This window comes from Eptesicus fuscus, chromosome 4 (assembly GCF_027574615.1).
Source record: "Eptesicus fuscus isolate TK198812 chromosome 4, DD_ASM_mEF_20220401, whole genome shotgun sequence".
In the NCBI taxonomy this organism is placed as follows: Eukaryota; Metazoa; Chordata; class Mammalia; order Chiroptera; family Vespertilionidae; genus Eptesicus; species Eptesicus fuscus.
In genome coordinates, this window is record NC_072476.1 from 86644985 (window position 1) to 86667300 (window position 22316).

General features: G+C 40.5%; 1 protein-coding gene across 1 annotated transcript in view; it reads left to right on the top strand.

The window, feature by feature from the left end:
- ADAMTS16 (ADAM metallopeptidase with thrombospondin type 1 motif 16) overlaps positions 1-22316 on the top strand; it is a 101927-nt gene that overhangs the window by 24210 nt on the left and 55401 nt on the right. Inside the window, exons 4-9 of the mRNA XM_054714312.1 lie at positions 3525-3807; positions 5615-5814; positions 9236-9319; positions 11439-11598; positions 13102-13207; positions 20935-21072. Coding sequence (XP_054570287.1) covers positions 3525-3807; positions 5615-5814; positions 9236-9319; positions 11439-11598; positions 13102-13207; positions 20935-21072 — 971 coding nt within the window. The remainder of the gene's footprint in view (positions 1-3524; positions 3808-5614; positions 5815-9235; positions 9320-11438; positions 11599-13101; positions 13208-20934; positions 21073-22316) is intronic.

Here is a 22316-nt window from a genome sequence, read left to right on the forward strand (position 1 = left end):
CAACTCTGCTTCCTCCTGCCATAAAATTTATTCAAAGCCTGATTGGCTAAAGGCTCAGGTGTGCTCAGCTCAGCTGTGCAGCCATTCATCTTGTGACGATGTGTGTTGGCACTTCATCCGAGTCCCACTTGTTGTCCATCCTCTGCTAGTGATTACACCAGTGATGGCGAACCTATAACACGCGTGTCAGCACTGACACGCATAGCCATTTCTGATGACACGAGGCCGCTGAGGCGGCCGCATGCCGAGGATGAAACATTTGCTGCTCCTGAGGATGAAACATTTGCGAAATAATGTTTTTTCCTCAAAGTGACACACTACCCGAGTTATGCTCAGTTTTTTGGCGAAGTTTGACACACCAAGCTCAAAAGGTTGCCCATCACTGGATTACACTGACCCAATTTGGCCAGGTCACACAGTCCAGGTAGAATTCAACAAAGTAAATGAATTTGTTTGAGTCATGCAAATGGGGAAAGGCATAGAAAAAGTCTTCCCCTTGGAAGACAAACCCTTCTGTGCCAACTCTCCAGTCAACCTCCAGCTGATTCCTTCTGCAGTTCTGCTTCTCTTGCCTCCAGCCCCACCTCTATTTTCCTTTCTTCCTCCCAGGTGCCAACAAATGCTCAGGTGTGACATGTATGTCCTGATAGCCCTGTGGTAGAAATTGGTATTTGTGAGAGACCTAGGCTCAATCCTCTTTGGTGGATTATGATGACTTGAATAATGCAATAAATAACAAAATTTACAGCATTTAACTTAATCCACAAACCTCATCCAAGTATCGAAATGTTAGCCTTTTCAAACTGTCGGTGAGCACTAGGAATGTGACCAGTGACCAACTTTGAAACTAAGCAAATGACTGAATTTTGAAGACTGGACTGATTTTGGTTTGTGATGATGGGTGATTCCTATGACCAGCACACGGCCCCATTATCCTTGAAGGCAAGAGGCCCAGTGCCCAAGCCAGGTGCAAGTAGGGACAGAAATAATAGGAATCAGATGCAAAATCTTCTGGGAAGGAGAGAACCTTTTGGTTATTTAACTTCTTAGGAGATTTTGGCTGAATTTTTATTTTCAAAGTATCACAAATAATCGTGCAACAAAACTTACTGTGATTTTGGGCACGTAGCAAGTGATGGACTGGCCTTGAGCCAGGTTCATGTTTGACCCTGAGGTATAAGGAAATAAAAAACAGAGTTTGGCTTTTATAAAAGTTCTATAAATGTTAAAATTGTCTTGTGTTTCTGAGACATCGTTAAGAAGACTAGAACAAGCAGAATATTCTCAAAACAAATAACACTTGGAGAGTAAAAATACAGTTACTAGGGAATTAAAATGCATTTTTCTCTTAATGAGCCCGATCGTGCTTTCACTGTGTTTATTGACAGCTAGTTGTCTTGAAAATAGCTTATGGTGTCATCTGAGACAATCTTGGAACCAGTTCAGTGAGGACTTCTTACACTGCAGGAGAAACAGACTCAGTGGTTGGGTATTTATCTATTTCTTCTTAATTTCCATTTTATTTTTTGATTCATGCAACTTTTATAGATAGTGTCTATAAATAGATACACAATAATAGAAATCTACCACTTTTAATTGTGGATAACCACACATAGATTACAATAAACATCCTACTTTCAAACTTCAACACTTTCTTTACTTACATTGCTCAAAAGCAGCATTTTCTCAGCGCTAACATGACACACATTTTTTCCTTCCTCATAAATGCAACATGAGTGTTTGGTAGGCTTCCCAGTGTGAAATGATTTACAGAATTGGCCATGCTAGAGATGCAGGCCCCAGGAGAGCTCCTTTGCAGAGCATGGAGGACATTAGCCTTTTCTGAAGCCTGGTTAATAATCCACCCAGCTGACATCCCAGTGGTTACTGTGGGCAGGCATACACTAGACATTTTATGAGTTTCCAAATAAATATGTTTGACTCAACAAGGAAAAACTTTGATAAAGAGAAAGCATTAATCTTCCACGATTTGCCTAATCTTTTAAATAAACTTGCAAACTAATAATGCAGCAAGATAATGAAGTAAACGTGTTCTGTGTTGTGGGTTTTTTTTTTTTTGGTAATTTTTATTACCTATTGATTATCAAGGAATGTCTTATCAGTTATTATGCTCTATGTATTTAATGAAATTGAAGATGGTTTAAACATAGAATATTGTAACAGACTAAATTACAAATGAAACAAGTACAATGCTTGACCACTTTGTTAATGAAAATTCAAAAATCCACCAGCTGTGACAGGTCACTCTTGCCTGAAGATCTTGTCCTTCTTAGCCTGGGCCACCCAGAATATAGCCTTGAACCCAGGGAAAAGCAGGGGATGGTTTTGGGTCTGGAACAGCTGTTACAGAACACAAGTGTTTTAGTTGAGGAAGCCAGAGAGAGTATAAAAATAACGGATCAGGCCAGAAGCAAAGATGTGTTTGGGGCTACTGTGGTCATGGGGTGCACCAACACTCGGGCTTTGAGACCTCATAGTCTACAGTGCAAAGTCCCCCCAAGCCTCCTGAATTGTCAGGGTGATGTATGGTATTTTACACTCTTTATTTTATTAATTCAGCAAATTTTGTTTGCACATTTATTGCAGGTCATAGGTTTAAAATATGTTATTGTTAAGTCTTACAAGCTCATAGAAAGTAGCTCTCCTTATATTCACTGCCTAGATGACAAAATGGCACAGAGAGGCTAAGTAAATATCCTCCAAGATCACACAGATGATATGTAGAATTAGTTGATAATTCTACCTGGGATGTTTGCCTTATCTGGCCAATCTCTCTGAGTCCACTTGGGCTTGCATGAGAGATGCTGAATGCCATCTACTCCAGAGAACCTAGAGGAGCTGGTAGTCTTCTAAGAGGTGATTTGAAAAGCAAGGAATTGTTTATATAGCAGACAACATTTTTTAAAAAACAATCACTTTCCTTTTTTTCTTTTTTAGTTTAATATTTAAACTAGTTACCTTCAATGAAGTGCAAAACCTCTTTGGGTAGTGTTATTACACAAGGTTGAACACATCCAAGATGGCTCTGCTACTCCTGGATTAGTTTAAATGCAAAAAGGATGAAACCCAACTGGTTTTGGCTATTATTTAATTTCAGACTTGGCTATTTCTTGATAGAACTACAAACTTTAAAGTATTATTGTACTCTAGTTTAGTTTGGAGAGTTCTAGGGGGCAAGAAAGATTTCCAAGTCACTCATGTGGAATATGGTGTGAGAGGCTGCTTCCTCTGTGATCCAGAGCATAAATTCCAAGTATTTCACTTTCCACTGTGAGGTGGCAGTTAGGCCCCAGGAGGTCTACCCCCCATGGTGCTGATAGCTTCATTGATAATTTACCAAGTTTACCTTTTCCCCACCAGCAGGAACACTAGTGCCAGAGCTTAACCTTAGAAGGTGGGAATGGTATGCTTGTAAGCAAAGATATAAAGGAATGCTTGGAGAGCTGGCTATGTCTCCAATTGGAAGTGTAATTGTGTTTTCTTTCTTTTCCCTATTTTTCCAGTCAGGCATGATAAGAACACAAGAAGCAGATTACTTCTTAAAGCCACTTCCTTCCCACCTAGCAGGGCGACTCAATGACTCTGCCGGGGGTGGGCCTCCCTCCCACATACTCTACAAGAGATCCACAGAGCCACAGGCTCAGAAGGGGCGCCAGGCAATGATGGTCCAGAGGCAGCGGGAGCTGGAAAATCACCACCTCTTCTACCACGAAAATCAACACCTGCAAGGTGGCTTTGACCTCAGGCACCCACAAAAGCAGCATTTCTGTGGAAGACGCAAGAAATGTATGTAAGGGCGATTCTCTTCACGTGTTTAGTGATTTTAACATTTACATAAGCCAATGGAATATTTTTAATTTTCATCAAAGTATGTCTGTTCCCAAAGTGACATGTATTAACCGTCATTACTAAACTTAAGTAGCAATTCCAAAGAGAGTCCATTATCTGCATGTTCAGTAAAAAAGCTCTCTCCATGATAGATGGATAGATAATGGTAGATGTTTTCATTTTTTTTTAAAAGCTGTTCCCTGGACAGATTAAATGATGCACTGCTGAGGAGTACTGAATCCACCAGACGTCTTCAAAAGAACTCTGGCATGTCTACTCAGTAATTCTATATTTTTGAGGTCTAGATTTATTAAAGCCCACATAGTTTTTCTGCTGAGGTCATTTATCTCTATACATATTTATGTACTTGACTCACCACATCAAAAGACAGACTATGCAAGACATAAATTTACCTACAATTTATCACCAAGCTTTATCAAAGTCTTTTTTTTGTCATGAACATTTAGGAGGTAATGTGTTATTTACATTTTATGTAGGAACCTCTCACAAATTCAAGAATAGGAGTTCAGTGTTCTCTGTTACTTCCCTCACTTCCTTCAGCTTCTCCCTCCACCATCACTTCATTAAGCCTTCCTACCGTGAGTCCATCTTCTCCCAGCCCCATCTTTCTCTGCTGTTTGGTTTCCTGTACTACTATACCCAGTGCCCTAAAATGGAGGTGGGCATGAGCAGGAGTTCCATATATGTTGTGGAATGGAGTGAACCACCCATACCCAGTGGGCACCTATAATGAAAGAATAAGTACCATAGTACCTGTGGATATTTTGAAGTCTACTTTGCCATGATACAATTCTAACCATGTTTTCTAAGGCATCCACTCAACCAAATTGTTTTTAACCTAGATTTAACTTACTGATTATAAATGCCAAAACTATTTTTTAAATTCAAATTCTTCTACTTTTTAAAAAAAAAAATTGATTTCAAAGAGGAAGGGAGGGAGAGAGAGATATGGAAACATCAATGATGAGAGAGAATCATTGATCAGCTGCCTCCTGCACATCCCCCTACTGGGGACTGTGCCCACAACCTGGGCATATGCCCTGACCAGGAATCAAACCCTGACCTCCTGATTCATAGGTCAATGCCCAACCGCTGAGCTCTGCTGGCCAGGCATCATAATTATTTTTAAATGGCTTGCTTCAAGAGGACAGAGTATATTTTGTCTTCTAATTAAGTTAGGTAAATATCTATGGTGCTTTCTAGGAAAGCCAGCTCTGCAGTGAGGTTGATCTGTCCCAAGTCATTTAGAACCTGTTTGAGACAAACTAGTCATGTGTACAGAAAAACTAGTCATGTGTACAGACATAGGACTCAGCTTTAAAACTGTCAAGTTATTAAAATCCTTCAAATAAGGAAATGATGCAAGATAACACTCGTTCTTGTAATGGTTAGTTTTATTGCTTTATCAATAATTCATTTGCACAGCCCATTCCATAAATTCTTATGCTAATAGTCTTTGAGCTTTATGTTTCTAGATGCTGGCACTACAGAGCAAAAATGACCTTCTCTTGTTTTAAATCAGGACAAAATTATACAAAGGTAAATAAAGCAATGATTTCCATGACATCTAGACTCTACGGACTTTATTTGAATTGTGTTCCACTTTAACACAAGTTTTGGATCACAAAGTTTTACGGGTTGTATGGTTCATATATAATGAACATGCAATTTCTATATAACAAGTTCCACCACTCATTTTGTGTGATTAATTTGCTCTAATTCACTCTCTGTACATCCCTCATAGACATGCCCAAGCCTCCCAAGGAAGACCTTTTCATCTTGCCCGATGAGTACAAGTCTTGCTCACGGCACAAGCGCTCTCTTCTGAAGTCCCATAGGAATAAAGAACTGAATGTGGAGACACTGGTGGTGGTCGACAAAAAGATGATGCAAAATCATGGCCATGAAAATATCACCACCTATGTGCTGACAATACTCAACATGGTAAGAACATTCATCGTGTTGAGGCTGAGTATATAGTTATACCTAATGGGGTATGTATGTGTATGTTTTTATATTCTGCTTTTTACTTATAGATTTATGTCTCATACATAGAAATATTTTATCTGTGCTAAGTCCTTCAGTTTTACTATGCTCGGATCAAAAGAGCCATTTTTAGAACTTCAGAGAACAAATTAAGGTGGATGAAGAATTTGATCCTCTCTATAAGCCAATAACCTGTTTTGATGTACTAGTGTCTCAGTTCAGAAATCTAAAAGTATATACTGAAACATTTTGGTGCAATAAATCTGTTTATCACCACTGTATGTGTGATTTTTTAGATGGATACATAGAAATACTCATTTTAGGAATATTAATGTCCAGCTATTGAGTATACATTATTTTGTCTAGAAAAGCAGAAAAACAATACAGCTTTTTAGACTGTCATCTCAGATAAGGAGTGTCTATCCCCATATTGGCAGCTATAGTAATTATGAAAGAGTGGTAAGAGGTATCTAAGGTTCATTTCACTTAAGTGACATCTATATAACAGTAGATAAAATCTTGGGTCACCAAAATGTATTTTAAAAAAATAGTTAAAATTGACATATAACATTCTGTAAGTTTAGGCTGTATAAAGTGATAATTTGACATACATAAATGTGGCATAATGATTACCAAAATAAAGTTACTTAGCACATCTATCACAACACATAGTTACTTGTGTTGGTGTATGTATGTGGTATGAACCTTTAAGACTTAAAAGCCCTAACCAGTTTGACTCAGTGGATAGAGTGTAGGTCTGTGGACTGAAGGGTCCCAGGTTCGATTTCAGTCAAGGGCATGTACCTCGGTTGCGGGCACATCCCCAGTAGGGGGTGTGCAGGAGGCAGCCGATCGATGTTTCTCTCTCATTGATGTTTCTAGTTCTCTATCCCTCTCCCTTCCTCTCTGTAAAAAAAAAAATCAATAAAATATATTTTTTAAAAAGACTTAAAAAAATAGTTATTCCCTGGCTGGTGTGGCTCAATTGATTGAGCATTGTCCCATGCACCTAGAGGTCACTTGTTTGATTCCTAGTCAGGGCACATGGCCAGATTCTGGGCTTAATCTCCAGTAGAGGGCATTCAGGAGATAACAGATCAATATTTCCCACTCTCTCTCTCTCCTCTCCCTTCCTCTGTCTCTAGAAAAAAAAATCAATAGAAACATATTTTAAAAAGATTTGTAATAACAATATTTTAAAAATCTACTTTAGGTTTTATCTTAATGAACAGAGTACTCCTAAGTGTGTTTTATATTCCATTATGCCACATGGCTATTATGGCTAGGGTCATTTTTGGTAGGTTGACCCACGTGGTTTATGACCTCATAGGGAACTGAGGGAGACAGTGACACTGAGGAACCTACAGCTACACAGCCACAGGGCTGAGGACAGCAGGACCCGGGATGCTCTGATTTGAGCAAGTGTCACCTCTATTCTGTATAACTTTTCTAATGTTTCTACACCTCAAGTGTAGAGTGGGGAGAGGTATATCAGTGCCAAGTCACCTCCCTATTGTATTTTCTGCCAATTGTCATCACTTATCACCCCAAATGCCATCTCAAATGTTTGTGATCATCATCTCAAATGTTTGTCTCTCTTTGATCATCTTTCCATGTTTTATTTCTCACTAAAGGCCCGGTACATGAAATTTGTGCGGGGGGCGGAGGGGAGGGGCGCAGGGGGTGTCCCTAGCCCAGTCTGCATCTTCTCCAATCTGGGATCCCTCTCACAATCCAGGACTGCTGGCTCCCAACTGCTTGCCTGCCTGCCTTCTTGATTGCCCCTAACCACTTCTGCCTGCCAGCCTGATCACCCCCAACCACTCCCCTGCCAGCTTGATTGATGCCTAACTGCTCCCCTGCCAGCCTGTTTGCCCCTAACTGCCCTCCCCTACCCTCCCCTGCAGGCCTGGTCAGCCCTAACTGCCCTCCCCTGCAGGCCTGGTCCCCACACCCCAACTGCTCTCCCCTGTAGGCCTGGGTCCCCCCAACTGCCCTTCCCTGCAGGCCCTGTTGCCCCCAACTTCCCTCCTCTGCTGGCCTGGTCACCCCTAACTGCCCTCCCCTGAAGGCTTGATCACCCCCAACTGCCCTCCCTTGCAGGCCTGGTCCCTCCCAACTGCTGGCCTGATTGCCCACAACTGCCCTCCCTTGCAGCCTGGTCCCTCCCAACTGCCCTCCCCTGCTGGCCACCTGTGGTGGCCATCTTGTGTCCACATGGGGGCAGGATCTTTGATCACATGGGGGCAGCCATCTTGTGTGTTAGAGTGATGGTCAATTTGCATATTACTCTTTTATTAGATAAGATAGAGGCCTGGTGCACAGGTGAGGGCCGGCTGCTTTGCCCTGAAGCGTGTCCTAGATCAGGGTGGGGGTTCCCTTGGGGCGTGGGCGAGGGGCCTGTGGTGATTTGCAGGCTAGCCACAACCCCCGGCGACCCAAGTGGAGGCCCTGGTATCTGGGATTTATCTTCTACAATTGAAACTTTGTAGCCTGGAGCGAAGCAAAGCCTTCTGCTTGCTCGGTGGTGGCAGCCATTTCTGTTGCTATTTATTTATCTTCTACATTTGAAACTTTGTATCCTTAAGTGGAGGCCTGGGCCGGCCAGGATGTGTGGGAATCTTGGCTTCCTCCATCGCCAGGGGGCAACCCTAGCCTCCTGCTCTCTCTAGCTCCGTGGCTGCCGCCATTTCTGTTGGGATTTATCTTCTATCATTGAAACTTTGTAGCCTTGAGTGGTAGCCTGGTCCGGCCAGGGTGTGTGGAAAGCTTGGCTTCATCCATCACCAGGGAAACCCAAGCCTCCCTCCTGCTCTCTCCGTGGCCGTAGCCATCTTGGTTGGGGTTAATTTGCATACTCACTCTTGATTGGCTGGTGGGCATGGTTTGTGGGCATGACTTGTGGGTGTAGCAGAGTGATGGTTAATTTGCATATTACTCTTTTATTAGATAGGATGCCCTCTTGGTCTTTTCCCAGCATTTGCTTTATGCTTCTGGAATCTCTTGCCAGGAGAGCTTGGGGAGTACTTACCTATGCAGTTATCACTATGAGTAAAAAATCCTCTATTCAATTCAATTGAGGACACTTTGCAATTCAGAGACCTAGTAATCCCTACATTGAGGTTTGAGAAGAAGTAGAACCTCCCCCCTAAAACTTCAGTTTTTCACTCCTAGCACCAATGACAGGGATTCAACAATTGGTCTTTTGGTGGATAGATATTCCTATACCTGTCTGTTGGGCAGTATAACATACATAATGTTACTACATTACTAGGGAACATGGGGATTGGCCTTCAGCATCAGAACTCCAGGCAGACTGAAGGCTGGGAGAAAATGGTGTCACATATGGAGACTGACATAGATTACCTGTCTTTTTCAGGTGTCTGCTTTATTCAAAGATGGAACAATAGGAGGAAACATCAACATTGCAATTGTAGGTCTGATTCTTCTAGAAGAAGAACAGGTATTCTGTCTTTAAAACAGCAACTTTTCTCCCAGAAAAATAAATGCAAAATAATGCTTTGTTTTCTTTAATATGGATTCTTTAATTCTCCTTCCCTTGTGGACGAAAAATGTTAATATTATGCAATGGGGTGCTTGTCAGTTCCTTTAATGATTATTTGGCATTTTGTGTTTTTGTGCAGAGGTAGTAAGAAGTACTCATGTAATTGCCTTATGAGAAAATGGAATAGAAAAGATGTCTTTAATATATGGGTGGGAAAGTGCAAACTGTGTCTTCAGCCACCGTGAGCTTTCAGGATGCCACATGGAACTGAGCCCCTTGTGTCTTTTGCTAGAAGACTAAGAATGTCCCATAGAGTAGAAGTTAAATTGTACTGTGTTGCATTGCATTGCTTTGCTCTGTTGTCTCCCAACTCCTAAGACTGATCCCACTAACCCTCACCACCTTTAATCCTAGGATTTTATTTTCATGAAGATTCTGAAGTATTGAGCACATTTCTTTCATTACATATAAAAAAAAAAATTATGCTGGATCTTAGTAGCATTTGGTAAAACCATCTCCTTTGCCTCCATTCCAGAGTCCCAGTCTAAATGTCAAGACATACATTTCAGTTCACAAGAGGATGCATATGAATATCTCGTGGCATAAGTAACAGGGGGGCATCTCAGCCATCAAAGGCTCTTGCTTCTATTATGGCCCAAGGTGATCATTGACTGGGCATGGAAGAGTGAGCCTGAGACCCGAGTCAGGCACTCTGCATCCAGTTCCACCATTGCTGATGTCTTAGCAGAATCTCCTGTTAGCCATAGTTTATTTGTTTATTTATAAAACAAAAGATTTTTAGATGAAATCTAAGATCTAAGATGCCTATGGGCTTTACTATTCTGGGACTCTGCTCTTTTCCTGGGCAGAGTGGGAGTAGCTAGGACATGCCTATTTCTAGCCTGAATAGTCAGGAAGATACAACCTCATTGTCTTTTGTGTAAGTATGTGTCTGGGGAGGGGGTGCTGAGCCAGCAGGGTTTCTCAGGTGACAGGTTAATTATTCCTTGTATTAAATTGTTTTCACCTTGGAATTCCTCCAAGCTGCAAAGAATAGGAGAGGTTATCTTTTGATCGTACACCTGTGTTAACTTTGATTAATGCAGTGTTCCTGGAAATCGCCAGCTGAAGAATGGAAGGCATGCCCCAGTTTTGATATACAACATCTAGCTCAGGTGTATTTGACTTTCTGGGAAAGACAAAAACTTGTAAAGAGAAAACATATTGCATGACTGAAGGACAAAAATTCCAACACAGCATTCCAGTCATGAAAGCCTACACAAGTTGTCCTAGAATTGAGGTATTTGATCTGGTTTTCTGTGACCATCATAGGAAAATAGAGCATTGCTATGAATGAGGTTCACACCACTCATTGCAGCCTGTTCTTCTGGATGTTCCTGCTGCTCCCAAATTCTTCATTTCCCAAGTGTTCACAAGTTCTTCTGATATTTCACAGTTACTTTACTAGACCTTGGTATATGCGAATAAGGTCACATGTTTTCTATGTGGTTTCCTTCCAGTTCCAGTCTATTTTCCAGAAATAAAGCTTTCCCAATTGACCTGCCTTTCTCATGAATATGATACCTCTGGGGTGACTTAGTAACACTGCAATAATAAATATTAAAAGGGCTATAAGTTGGAAATCCCACTTGCTCAAGTTGCTAATGAAGTAAACATTCAGTGACTAGGTGTGTTTTGTGTATGTGTTTAGTCACATGCAAATGATTCTATTGTCTTATATAATTTTGCAAACTGTTTTACAAAGAATTTAAACGCAAAAATTTGATACACAAAAATAATCTTTCATGGCTCACTGAAAATGCATTCAGGGTCAGCTAAATACATCCCAACTGTTTTAGCACAGAACTAGAGAAATGTACACTAAATCTCTATGGTTTTATGTAACATACTTTTTTGTGTTGTAATACATAAAATGGATGCATTAGCACATATGCTATTTGGATCCATCTATGTATTTGAAATCCAAGTTAATGAGAGTTTGCTGATACCAATGCTAGTAACAATTGCATTATACTCTGTTTTCTTTCTGTTCTCGTGGTGGTCTTGCTCTCTCTAGCCAGGGCTTGTGATAAGCCATCACGCAGATCACACCTTAAGTAGCTTCTGCCAGTGGCAGTCTGGTTTGATGGGGAAAGATGGAACTCGCCATGACCACGCCATCTTACTCACCGGTCTGGACATATGCTCCTGGAAGAATGAGCCCTGTGATACTTTGGGTAAGATCATCCAGCAGAGTTTTGAGGACCACATATGTGCTATGCACCTTCTGTGGCCGTATTTAGTGAATTTTTGCCCCTATTCCCAATCTATAAGTAGTAGCCACTGCTGAGTGCAATTTTAAAGAAGAAAATTGCATCCTTGTATGAACTTTGGCCAAAAATAAAAGTTTGAATTTATTCATCAAAAGTGATTACTTCACAAAGGAATGTTCCTAACATATTCAAGAGTTTTTGTCTCTTCTAACTTAAGAAATAATTTTTTTCATTTCATTTTCCAAGAGAATGGGGTCAATACAGCCAAGAGTGTCTTATTATGTGGCAGAAATGGTACATTTATGAATATTATAGAGATATTACAACTATATTATATTCCTGATTTTTAAAAATTCCTTTGTTAATGTCTCAATCATAACAATTTTATATATTTATAAGGCTGAGTAGATCTTAGAGGTAGCACTTTGATATTTTTTCCAAATAGTTAGTGTAAAGCATAGTGTGCTCCTGACCAGAACTCTCCTAAACATTTTTTCTCCATTTTCCCTAGGATTTTAGGAAGAAAGATCCTTTATTATAAAACCATTCAGAGAGGACTTAGTTTAATATAGGTTAACCTGACTTCTTATCCTAAGAAGATCTGCTTATGAGGTTGGCCCTTAGCTGGCCTCTGAGAACTTAGATTTCACAAAGGTTCCCACCATCTTACCTGACAAGTGTGGCTCACTTTGACAAAATTGTTTGTACAAATAATGTGAATTACGTGGAACACCTGCTTTCCTCTTAGGAGTCTGGAATTTGGGCCCATGCCAGGCAGAGGCTGCCTCTGTGATCAGCCCCAATAAAACGCCTGGGTCCTGAGTCTCTAATGAGCTTCCCTGGTGGACAACAGTCTACGCTGTTGTCATGACATTTTACTAGGGAAATCAATCCTGTCCTGTGTGGATTTACTGGAAGAGGGCTCTGGAAGCTCATGCCTGCTTCCCCCAAGCTTCTCATGTACTTGTTCCCTTTGCTAATTTTTCTCTCTATCCTTTTGCCATGCTAAATCATACCTGTGAATATAACAAATTCTGGGTCTATATGTGTCCTCCAGGCAAATCCTTGAACCTGTGTGGTCTTGGGACTGGGACTTCCTGACACACCCATTCCCCACAGCACTTTTTATTTCATCTTTTGAGAATACATATGATTATAGAAAAAGACAGAAATTCTCCTCCATCTGCAGTGAAACCCCTCTTCTACTGTGTCCAAGTCGTAGCCTGTGATATGAACATTTCATAGAGCCCTGAAGAGTTTTCCATGCAGAAAACAGATCCCCTACTCCCACATTGTTAAGAGCCCTTTTTGTTAAGAGTCTAAGTGTTTCCCATTTCATATTTCAGCAGATGAATATGAGAACCAAATTTCCCTAAAGGATGGAGGGTAAATTAGCCTGTATAATACACCCTCTTCCTTTATTTTATTGAAAACTTCTATATATCCTTTTTACTTTTATGCCCATAGGATTTGCGCCCATAAGTGGAATGTGTAGTAAATATCGCAGCTGTACGATTAATGAAGATACAGGTCTTGGACTGGCTTTCACCATCGCCCATGAGTCTGGACACAAGTAAGTACATGTGCATGGGAGGGTGGAGCCCAGGGTCCTTTCCCTCTTGGTTGGTTGCCATAGAAATACGGATTCATTAGGTCAAGTCTGTAAGGGGGATTCACATATATCCAAGGAGAATGTCTTTGACAGGCTGTAAATATTGTCACTTAGGTACTTCTTTTGTTTTTATTTTAATACCTTGTCCTGCACATTCAGTGCATGTGTTTATACTTTCTTTACCCTGTTCTCCCCTTACATTCCTGCTCATACATGCACCTGCCATTGCAGACACTTGTATCAGTCCTGCTCCTCTGTCCTGTATTAATCCTATTCCACGGTCAGCTCCTGTTAGGGGCTCCAGACAACAGAGGGCAGTAACAGGCCCTTCTATTGTTAACTTGTTACTCTTGAGTTCATGTTCTCATATCGCTTTTAGAATTTGGAGAGGTGTTTCATGATTGGTGTGCTGAGCAAAGTTTGAAGAGTGCAAGTATTACAGGATATTGGGAGATGAAATCTAAGATTTCATCCAGTAGATGGTTTGCTTCCCACGTTCCCATTTTCCAAGTGTTGCCAGTTTTGAAATGGGGCATCATCAGGGTGAGCAGTGAGCCTGGCAGCTTGGCACAGACAGATTCTGCTGCTGGACAAGCAGCTCTCAGCAATGGGTGGCATATTTTTATGTTAAAAGCTTATATTTATTCCTGTTGAATGAAAAATTTCTATCAATAGAAACTTATTATTAGACTAGTGGCCCTGCACACAAATCCGTGCGTGAGTAGCTCGCTGCTGCTTGCCTCAGCTGGCCGCCCCACCCACTGCCACTTGTAGCTCTCTGCCACACGTACCTTACTGCCCCACCCTCCTGTAGCTCTCTGCTGCTTGTAGCTCACTGCCCTGCCCTTCTGCTGATTGGTTGTTATGCGTCACGGCGTAATGACCATTTGCATATTACCTCTTTATTATATAAGATACTAGAGTCCCGGTGCACGAAATTCGTGCATGGAGGGGGGTTGTCCCTCAGCCCAGCCTGTACGCTCTCCAATATGGGACCCCTTGAGGGATGTCCGACTGCCTGTTTAGGCCCTAAACGGGCAGTCGGACATCCCTCTCACAATCCAGGACTGCTGGCTCCCAACTGCTTGCCTGTCTGCCTTCCTGATTGCCCCTAACCGCTTCTGCCTGCCAGCCTGATCACTCCCTAACCACTCTGCTGCCAGCCTGTTTGCCCCCAACTTCCCTCCTCTGCCGGCCTGGTTACCCCTAACTGCCCTCTCCTGCAGGGTTGATCACCTCCAACTGCCCTCCCTTGCAGGCTTGGTCCCTCTCAACTGCCCTCCCTTACAGGCCGGGTGCCTCCCAACTGCCCTCTCCTGCTGGCCATCTTGTGGTGGCCATCTTGTGTCCACATGGGGGCAGGATCTTTGACCACATGGGGGCAGCTATATTGTGTGTTGCAGTGATGATCAATCTGCATATTACTCTTTTATTAGATAGGATAGAGGCCTGGTACAGGGGTGGGGGCCAGCTGGTTTGCCCTGAAGGGTGTCCCGGATCAGGTGGGGGTTCCCTTGGGGTGTGGGGTGGCCTGAGTGAGGGGCCTGTGGTGGTTTGCAGGCTGGCCACGCCCCCTGGAAACCCAAGCAGAGGCCCTGGTATCTGGAATTTGTTTTCCTTCTACAATTGAAACTTTGTAGCCTGGAGCGGAGCCAAGCCTGGCCTGCTCTCTCAAGCTCCATTCTGCCACCATTTGTTTGAATTTGTTTACCTTCTATAATTGAAACTTTGTAGCTTGAGTGGAGGCTTAGGCCTGGCAAGGGCAGGCGGAAAGCTTGGCTTCCTCTGTTACCTAGGAAACCTTGCTCTCTGTGGCTGTAGCCATTTTGGTTTGGGTTAATTTGCATACTCGCTCTGATTGGATGGTGGGTGTTTCTTGTGGGCGTATCGGAGGTATGGTCAATTTGCATATTTGTCTATTATTAGATAGGAAGGTTTTTTGGACCTATAATGCTGTAAGCTTGCCTTACCTTGAGGCACCATCTATTAATTTTTTTTAACAGGCCCTTGCTAACTTCCTACAATTCATAGGAGCACTGACCGTATGAAGGTGTTTTCCTACTATACTGCAGCTGAACTTGAAATTTCTCCTAGAAAATGCACAACCAGGAAGTATAATTTTTCTCCTTTTTACATTAACCCCAATTTTACTTGCAAAATCAGAAAACTTGCAAAAGGCAGAGTTTGTGATTTGGTCTCCATCCCCTATTTAGAAAATGTACTGAGGTCACTTATTACCCCGACCTGTTCAAAGCATCTGTATATGCATGTTTGTGTGTGTATGTTCGTGTGTGCACCTTTGTGTGTAATGGAACCACACAGACGCTATGCAGACTTGGGCTGTGTATGAACTGATGACCTGAAAGTGAAACTGTATATCCCATTACTGATTCCTTCATCATTATAGGTAATGATTGACTTTTTCAGTGCCCAGAAAATTGCACCTACACTTCATAAAGCTTTCAGCAGTTACATCATAATTGTTTTTTTTTATAGACTACTAGAGTTAGAACTTCAAAAACTCTCATTACTTTAATGACACGGGGCTCTTGCTGTCCTCTGAACCATACCTGAATTTAATTAAACAATCAAGGTAAGAAACATTTAAGTCACCGAGGGCTGAGCAAATCGGCATTAGATAAGCAGTTGAGATATGGGCATTGGCAGTGCAAGCAGTTGCAGGTGGTGAATTAACGGAAGCTAAACTTGATACATCCAACACTGGGGTCTTCAATGTCAATGACTATCAGTGTTTGCTATTATTTTACCTTACAAGTCCATTGTTAATGTTTCCTCTTATCACTTGTGCTCGGTCTAGATGGAAAAAGAGTTTCTTCCAAACAAGAGATAAGTGCTTGTACTTGCCAAGAGGGAATATAGATGGAAGGAAGAACAGTGCTCTAGATTTGGATGAAGGGGAGTCCCACTCCCTATAGAATTAACCTCCAGAAAATTATCAACTCCTTAGTGAGCACCTGATGTTTAGAGGACATTGTGCAAGAGAGATACAGGAACTGGAAGCTCTAAAGAGACAATTTGCCCATGAAATAGCTTTTGATCTTATTGAAATAGGACATATCTGTAAGAGATTTGCAAATTAATTGCATGTGCTGAATGCCAAAATGAGTGATGATAATAGTTATAACAATAATGGCAATAATAATTGTAGTACCTTCTCTTTGTGGAGCACTTTTTATAAATGTGCAGAGCAATTTTTCATGTATCTCAAACCATATAAACCACTCAGAACAATCTCTCATCTTCCTTCACTAGCTTAGCAGACAGACTATACTGAATATTCAGCAAATCCAAATGAATGGCATGAGGGGAGTGAGTTGGGGAGTGAGCAAGTGAATAAATGAGGAGTATTTTAAAGTATATCAAATGAGAGAAGGTATGGCATAGAAGACTCAGTAATTAAACTCTGTGAATTTTATTTGAAGACAAGCACATTTATTCAGTTCATTTACTTAATAACTATTGTTCTTGAAAAAGGGATGTAGGTTTGCTATATGGATCAAACATCATAAATAAACAGCATGCCTTTATCTTATCCTTTGCAATGAGCTCCAAGCAAAGTCAATTTTAGAGTTTGGTACCTTAAGAATTAAAAGTCACCTTTAAATCTATTAGGTATGTATAAAAATCATATTTCACAGGTGACGCTTATCTCTTCAGTTTTGCTTACATTCAGAGGACATTGTTTAAGGTAGAGGAGTGCTTCCCCATGCTTTCAGCCATAGGCTTTCTAATCTTTAACTCGTAGAAAGATTTCAGTTAATGTCCAGACAGTTTCTTCTATTAAACTTAGTTGTTTTCATCTCCAAAACATCTTGAGGTTTATACTGGGGAATCTGACCTAAAAATAGAAATTGTTAATAACCAGCGTTTAGATTTGTGTTAGAAAATGGAGGAAGAACAACTGGAAGCAGAAGCGAGAATGTGTGTTCTTCGTATGTATGTGGGATTGAGTCAGGATTGCTTTTAAACAGGTGGGGAATGAAGAGTGTCCTGGTTATATTAAATCTCATGACACAGGATGTGCGGTTTGCTACATGCAAGTTTGGAAGAATTGGCTTAAACACATTGAGGAACAAGTTATACATTTTGGAGAATATGTAATTTATTTGAAAATCCCCGTTTGAAAAGGCAAGTCATGTCATTTAATGGTTAGCTCCCTGGGACTTGGATACATGGTAGTCCTCCTACAACCTGAGAGTGACCAGGGCACATTGCCTGGTCTTCCCTTACCTACCTTTATATCTGCCAAACCAGTGGAGCCTGTGGAATCCTTAGCAGGTATGTGCAGGCACAATTACAATGATATTATTTGAGCTGAACATCTCTATTATATACATATGCTGAAATATTTGATTTGCATGATCATTTCAGACCATTAAGACAATATTAAAACACATTTACTGTGCTCAGAAGTATGTATAATCTACCATTTTGTTTCCTGTTTTTGTCTGTTTGTTTAGTATTTATGGACCTATTCTCTGGGCACAATTTGCATCCTGCCAGCAAAGCATTGTTTAGGATTCTATAAAAGGACTAGTGATCCAAACCCCCCAAATATCTAACAGAAAGATAAAATAAACATGGCACACTAGAGAACAAAAGTGAGGGCTGTAGGCATTACAAGAGATACAGTCAGGGAAGATGAGGAAAGTGTTCTCGGAAGAAGCAGAATTGGCTTGCTAATATCATTCACTTTAAGCATACTCGGCTGGTGATGTTAGATGCCTTTTGAGCATTTGATGGTGATATGTATACACCACCAGTTTGTGGCTGTGCTCTGTCATTAACCAGAGCTCTTCTTGCTGGGTCAGGAGGCACTGGGTGATCTGAAGGATATGTACACTATCAGGGCAAGCCTGTGCCACAGAGATCATTGGTCTGGTGATTCTCAGACTGCACTCCAAGGAACTCCAGCAATTAGAGGGTCACTTCTTACCAATTATATTGATTGTCATTCTTCTTAAAATTATTTTGTTTGTTCCTGTGTCCAAAAGTATTTGAAACCCATTGACCTTTGGCCAAACCTACACATGCAAATACACACACACATACATCATATATATATATATGATGTATATATATATATATATATATATATATATATATATATATATGATGTATATATGATGTATATATGATATATGCATTTTATATATATATATATATATATATATATATATATATATATATATATGATACACACACACACAAATGGTGTCCTGGTGTTAAGTGATTTGTCCAAGATCCTGTTTGAATCAGAGAAATGGATAGAAATTTTGAAATTTAGTTTGTGACATGCAGGGTGCCAAGTATGCTGAGGAAACTTTTATTATCCCATATTATGTGAGGAAACTGAAACTCAGGGACTTAAGTAATTTGCCCAAAGTAAAACCATTTATGAATGACAGAGACTTTTTGAAAAACCTGCATCAGAGCTCTGGACATCTGGGTTCTACCAGCGGTTACCATCATCAGGCCAAGGTTGTGATTTATTATCCAAGATGATTTCTTTAGAGAGTTTCTCATTTCCTTAACCCCTTTTATCTAAACAGCCTGACATAATTGATACAACCTCTAAATATACTTGGCTGTTCATCTGGGTATGTCATTAATAATGAAGGAATACTTAATGTAATTGAATCACTCAAGAAAGTACTATAGAAGACATTAAAGGCATCTGACACTGAACATAATTCTCCAGTCTAATTTATTTTGAAATTATGTTTCTATGTGGATAATTGAGTTGGTGTTAAAGCTGGAAGGTTGTTCTTTATTCATTCAGCAAATATGAATAGAGAACCTGTTGTGGACTGGTGAGCCCACTGGCTCTGGGGTTATAAGCATGGATAATAAGAATCTCTGTTCTTTAGAAATTTATTAGATAGTAGGTAAAAAAGAAAAAATACATATGTATATATTTATTGCATTAATATATGGGGTGTAGTCACTTTGAATAAAGTACTATGGTTCATGGAAGCAAAAATTTATCCAACATGTATAACTTGAATATTAATCATATTTTTGGGTTGCCAAATACCAACCTTATCTTTAGAATGTGTTCTAGTCATTCTTCCATGACTATATTAATGTTAATATCAAATGTGATCATTGTGGCACTTTCATGCTAATGTGCTGGCATCCATCGCAGTACCATTTATGGGAGTTGTTCTACTTGGAAACACAACTCTTAAAATAGTGGTGCTCAGATTGGGTGGGTATCAGAATCAACTTGCTGTGTTAGAATACACCCAAGTGCCAGAACCAAACCCACAATCTACTAAATCAGAAAACTATCAGAGTGGGCTTTGCATAGACACACTATACAGTGTATTTCTCAGGTATTCTGATGCACAACAAAGTTTGAGATTAATGCTAGAAAGACTCATTGAAAATACCTTAGATGAAAATTTTAAGTCCAAGATTTTCTCAGACCTGGGATAGTGTGACTTTGAATTTCTTAGAAATGTAGGCAAAAGTGGTGACAAACTTATCTAGGGAACTTGATAATGTGTCTTCTCCACATTCAGATCAAGGGCCAGCCAGGGGTGGGTATGTTGGTATTCCATTTTGGTCACTTTCTCCCCAAAGCAGCCACCCATATGTGATTACATTCTGAATCCTTTCCATAACCATGACACATTTTCTCTACCGTATGGTTACTCTGGCCTTGATTGATTGTTTTAATAGAACTTTAGAGAATGGGTGGAGGCTGAAATGACTGCATATACATCACCCTTGGTACTGAGTAGGAATTTTGCAGAAATTGGACAATGTTTGCACACTAAAATTTCTTAGATACACCCTTCAATCATGCTTGGATTATACTATTGCATGGGTCCTGCCTGGGCTCTGACATTAGAGTGTCAGGTTCCAGTCCAGACTCTGAGACCCTGGGCAAGCCTCTCTCAAGTCCTCAGTCTTGCTGTCATTATATTATACCTATATTATAGGCTTCTAGTGAGGTTTACATTTAGAAAAATAGGTAGCATGCTTAATATTCTGCCTGTAGCAAGTTCACTGTCAAACAAGGCCCAGAAATAAAGGTAACCATAGCCACCCATTGGGGTTCCATAGAGACACTTCCTCCAAAGGGATGTAGGGAGTATTTGGGTCAATAAATGTCCAGTTGTCACAGCCTCTGGCAGTGTATACCTAGCCTTAGATGGAACAGTACTGGGTAGATGCAGGGACCAAGAGTTGCAGTAATTGGCTAGTAATTCTCAAATTGTGTTAGGTCTCAAACACACCTGGGGAGTCTGGCATCTGTATTTCTGACAAACACTGGAAATTCTGAGCAGAAGAGAGCATAGAGGGAATGAAGGAATATAGAACAGTTTTAGCTCTACCAAGATCAAACAAATGGCCCACCCATGCCACTTGAAATGCTTTTTTATAAAGAAAGCATGTGCCCTTAGCAACATCTGGACAGTGCTCTGTTTTGATATTTGTGAGTCCTTTCAAACAACTCAGTGAATGGTAGTTCTTCAGGAAAAGTCTATGAATCTGTGCCTCATCTCCACAATTTGGCTGTTAAAGCATAATTTCTCTGCCTGACTAGGACACAAAAGTAGGGGAGTCTCCACAATGTTTTTACATGTGCTTGCTAGAGTGTATTAGACAATTTAAACCATTCTTTGTTTTGAAAGAACCATTTCTCTCTCTCGTAGCTTTGGCATGATCCATGATGGAGAAGGGAACATGTGCAAAAAGTCTGAGGGCAACATAATGTCCCCTACATTAGCAGGACGCAATGGGGTCTTCTCTTGGTCACCCTGCAGCCGCCAGTACCTGCACAAATTTTTAAGGTATGAACTTTTGAAGCTGGTCGTATATCTCTTGGTGCTTTTGATGGTCAGTACCTGGTCAGCCTGATCCTGTCCAAGCAGCCCCAAGCTTGGGTGTGACTTCCCAAGGTAGATCCCATTTGAAAGTGTCTTGAGATATTTATTTGACTAAGGAGTTTGCCAAACACTTCCTTAGAGAATGGAGGCCTGTAGGCTTAATCCAACATCATTCAACCTTTAAACTCAAAAGAAGTCCATATGATACTTACCAAGCCAAAATATTTTGTCTACATTTAGTTTTTTTTTTTAAATTCTCTTGTCTATAACTAGACATTTCAGTCCTTGAATGGGAAGATCTGGCAAATATACATCAGTGCACACAATGGTAAAGCACACATAAATTTTTTTAACAAAATTCATTTCTTAATAGGAGGAAAAACTTGAATATATAAACCTTAACCTGCCTGTAAAAGCTTATTATTTTAATCATTATTTTTAGGAAATTTGATTATAGCACTAATTTATTTAGGGTATAGAATATTTGGAAGGTAGGATTTGACTTCCTGAACAATAGTCATTATATTTTAAAATTTTAGAGAAAGAATGGACCTTACGAAACATCATTAGATTATTCCCCAAATCTCAATGAATTTGCATGTATAGTTTGGCTTAAGCTTTAAACCATAACTATTTCTGACTTGCACCACATGCCAGTGTAGATTGGTGAGATTTCTGCTCCATGTAGTCATTCGGAGACCCAGGTTCCTTTCACCCTGAAGCTCTTTCCTCTTCTAGGATCTTGTTCTCTACTGAATCTAGCTGGTGGCTGGCAAAAGACAGTACTGGAGGATGTGCAGGAAAGGGCTGTATTTTTGGAACTGAGGGCCCTCCAAAGTGAAGTGGGCCTAAGAGATGTCTACTTGTGTGCTCTGGAGGAAAAGAACAAGGGGATTCATACAGAAAGGAACATGTGCTGTATCACCAGCACCAAATCACATTATAAGTAAAGTAGCTGAGATTGCAGGGACCAGCTAGTTAGTGGCAGAATTGAAAATAGAACCTAGGAATGCTGAACCTTAGACTGACTTTACTGACCCCAAGAACCATATATTTAAAGAGCCAAGGAAAAGCAATTCTGTTGAACTCATAACATTTATTTTTGTTTTTACATGTAGTTACTTAAAAAAATTACTTGGCTCAAATATAAAGATGAGGGAGAATTTTATTTGCTTAGCTCTTAACTCTCGATGACTTATATCTGATAA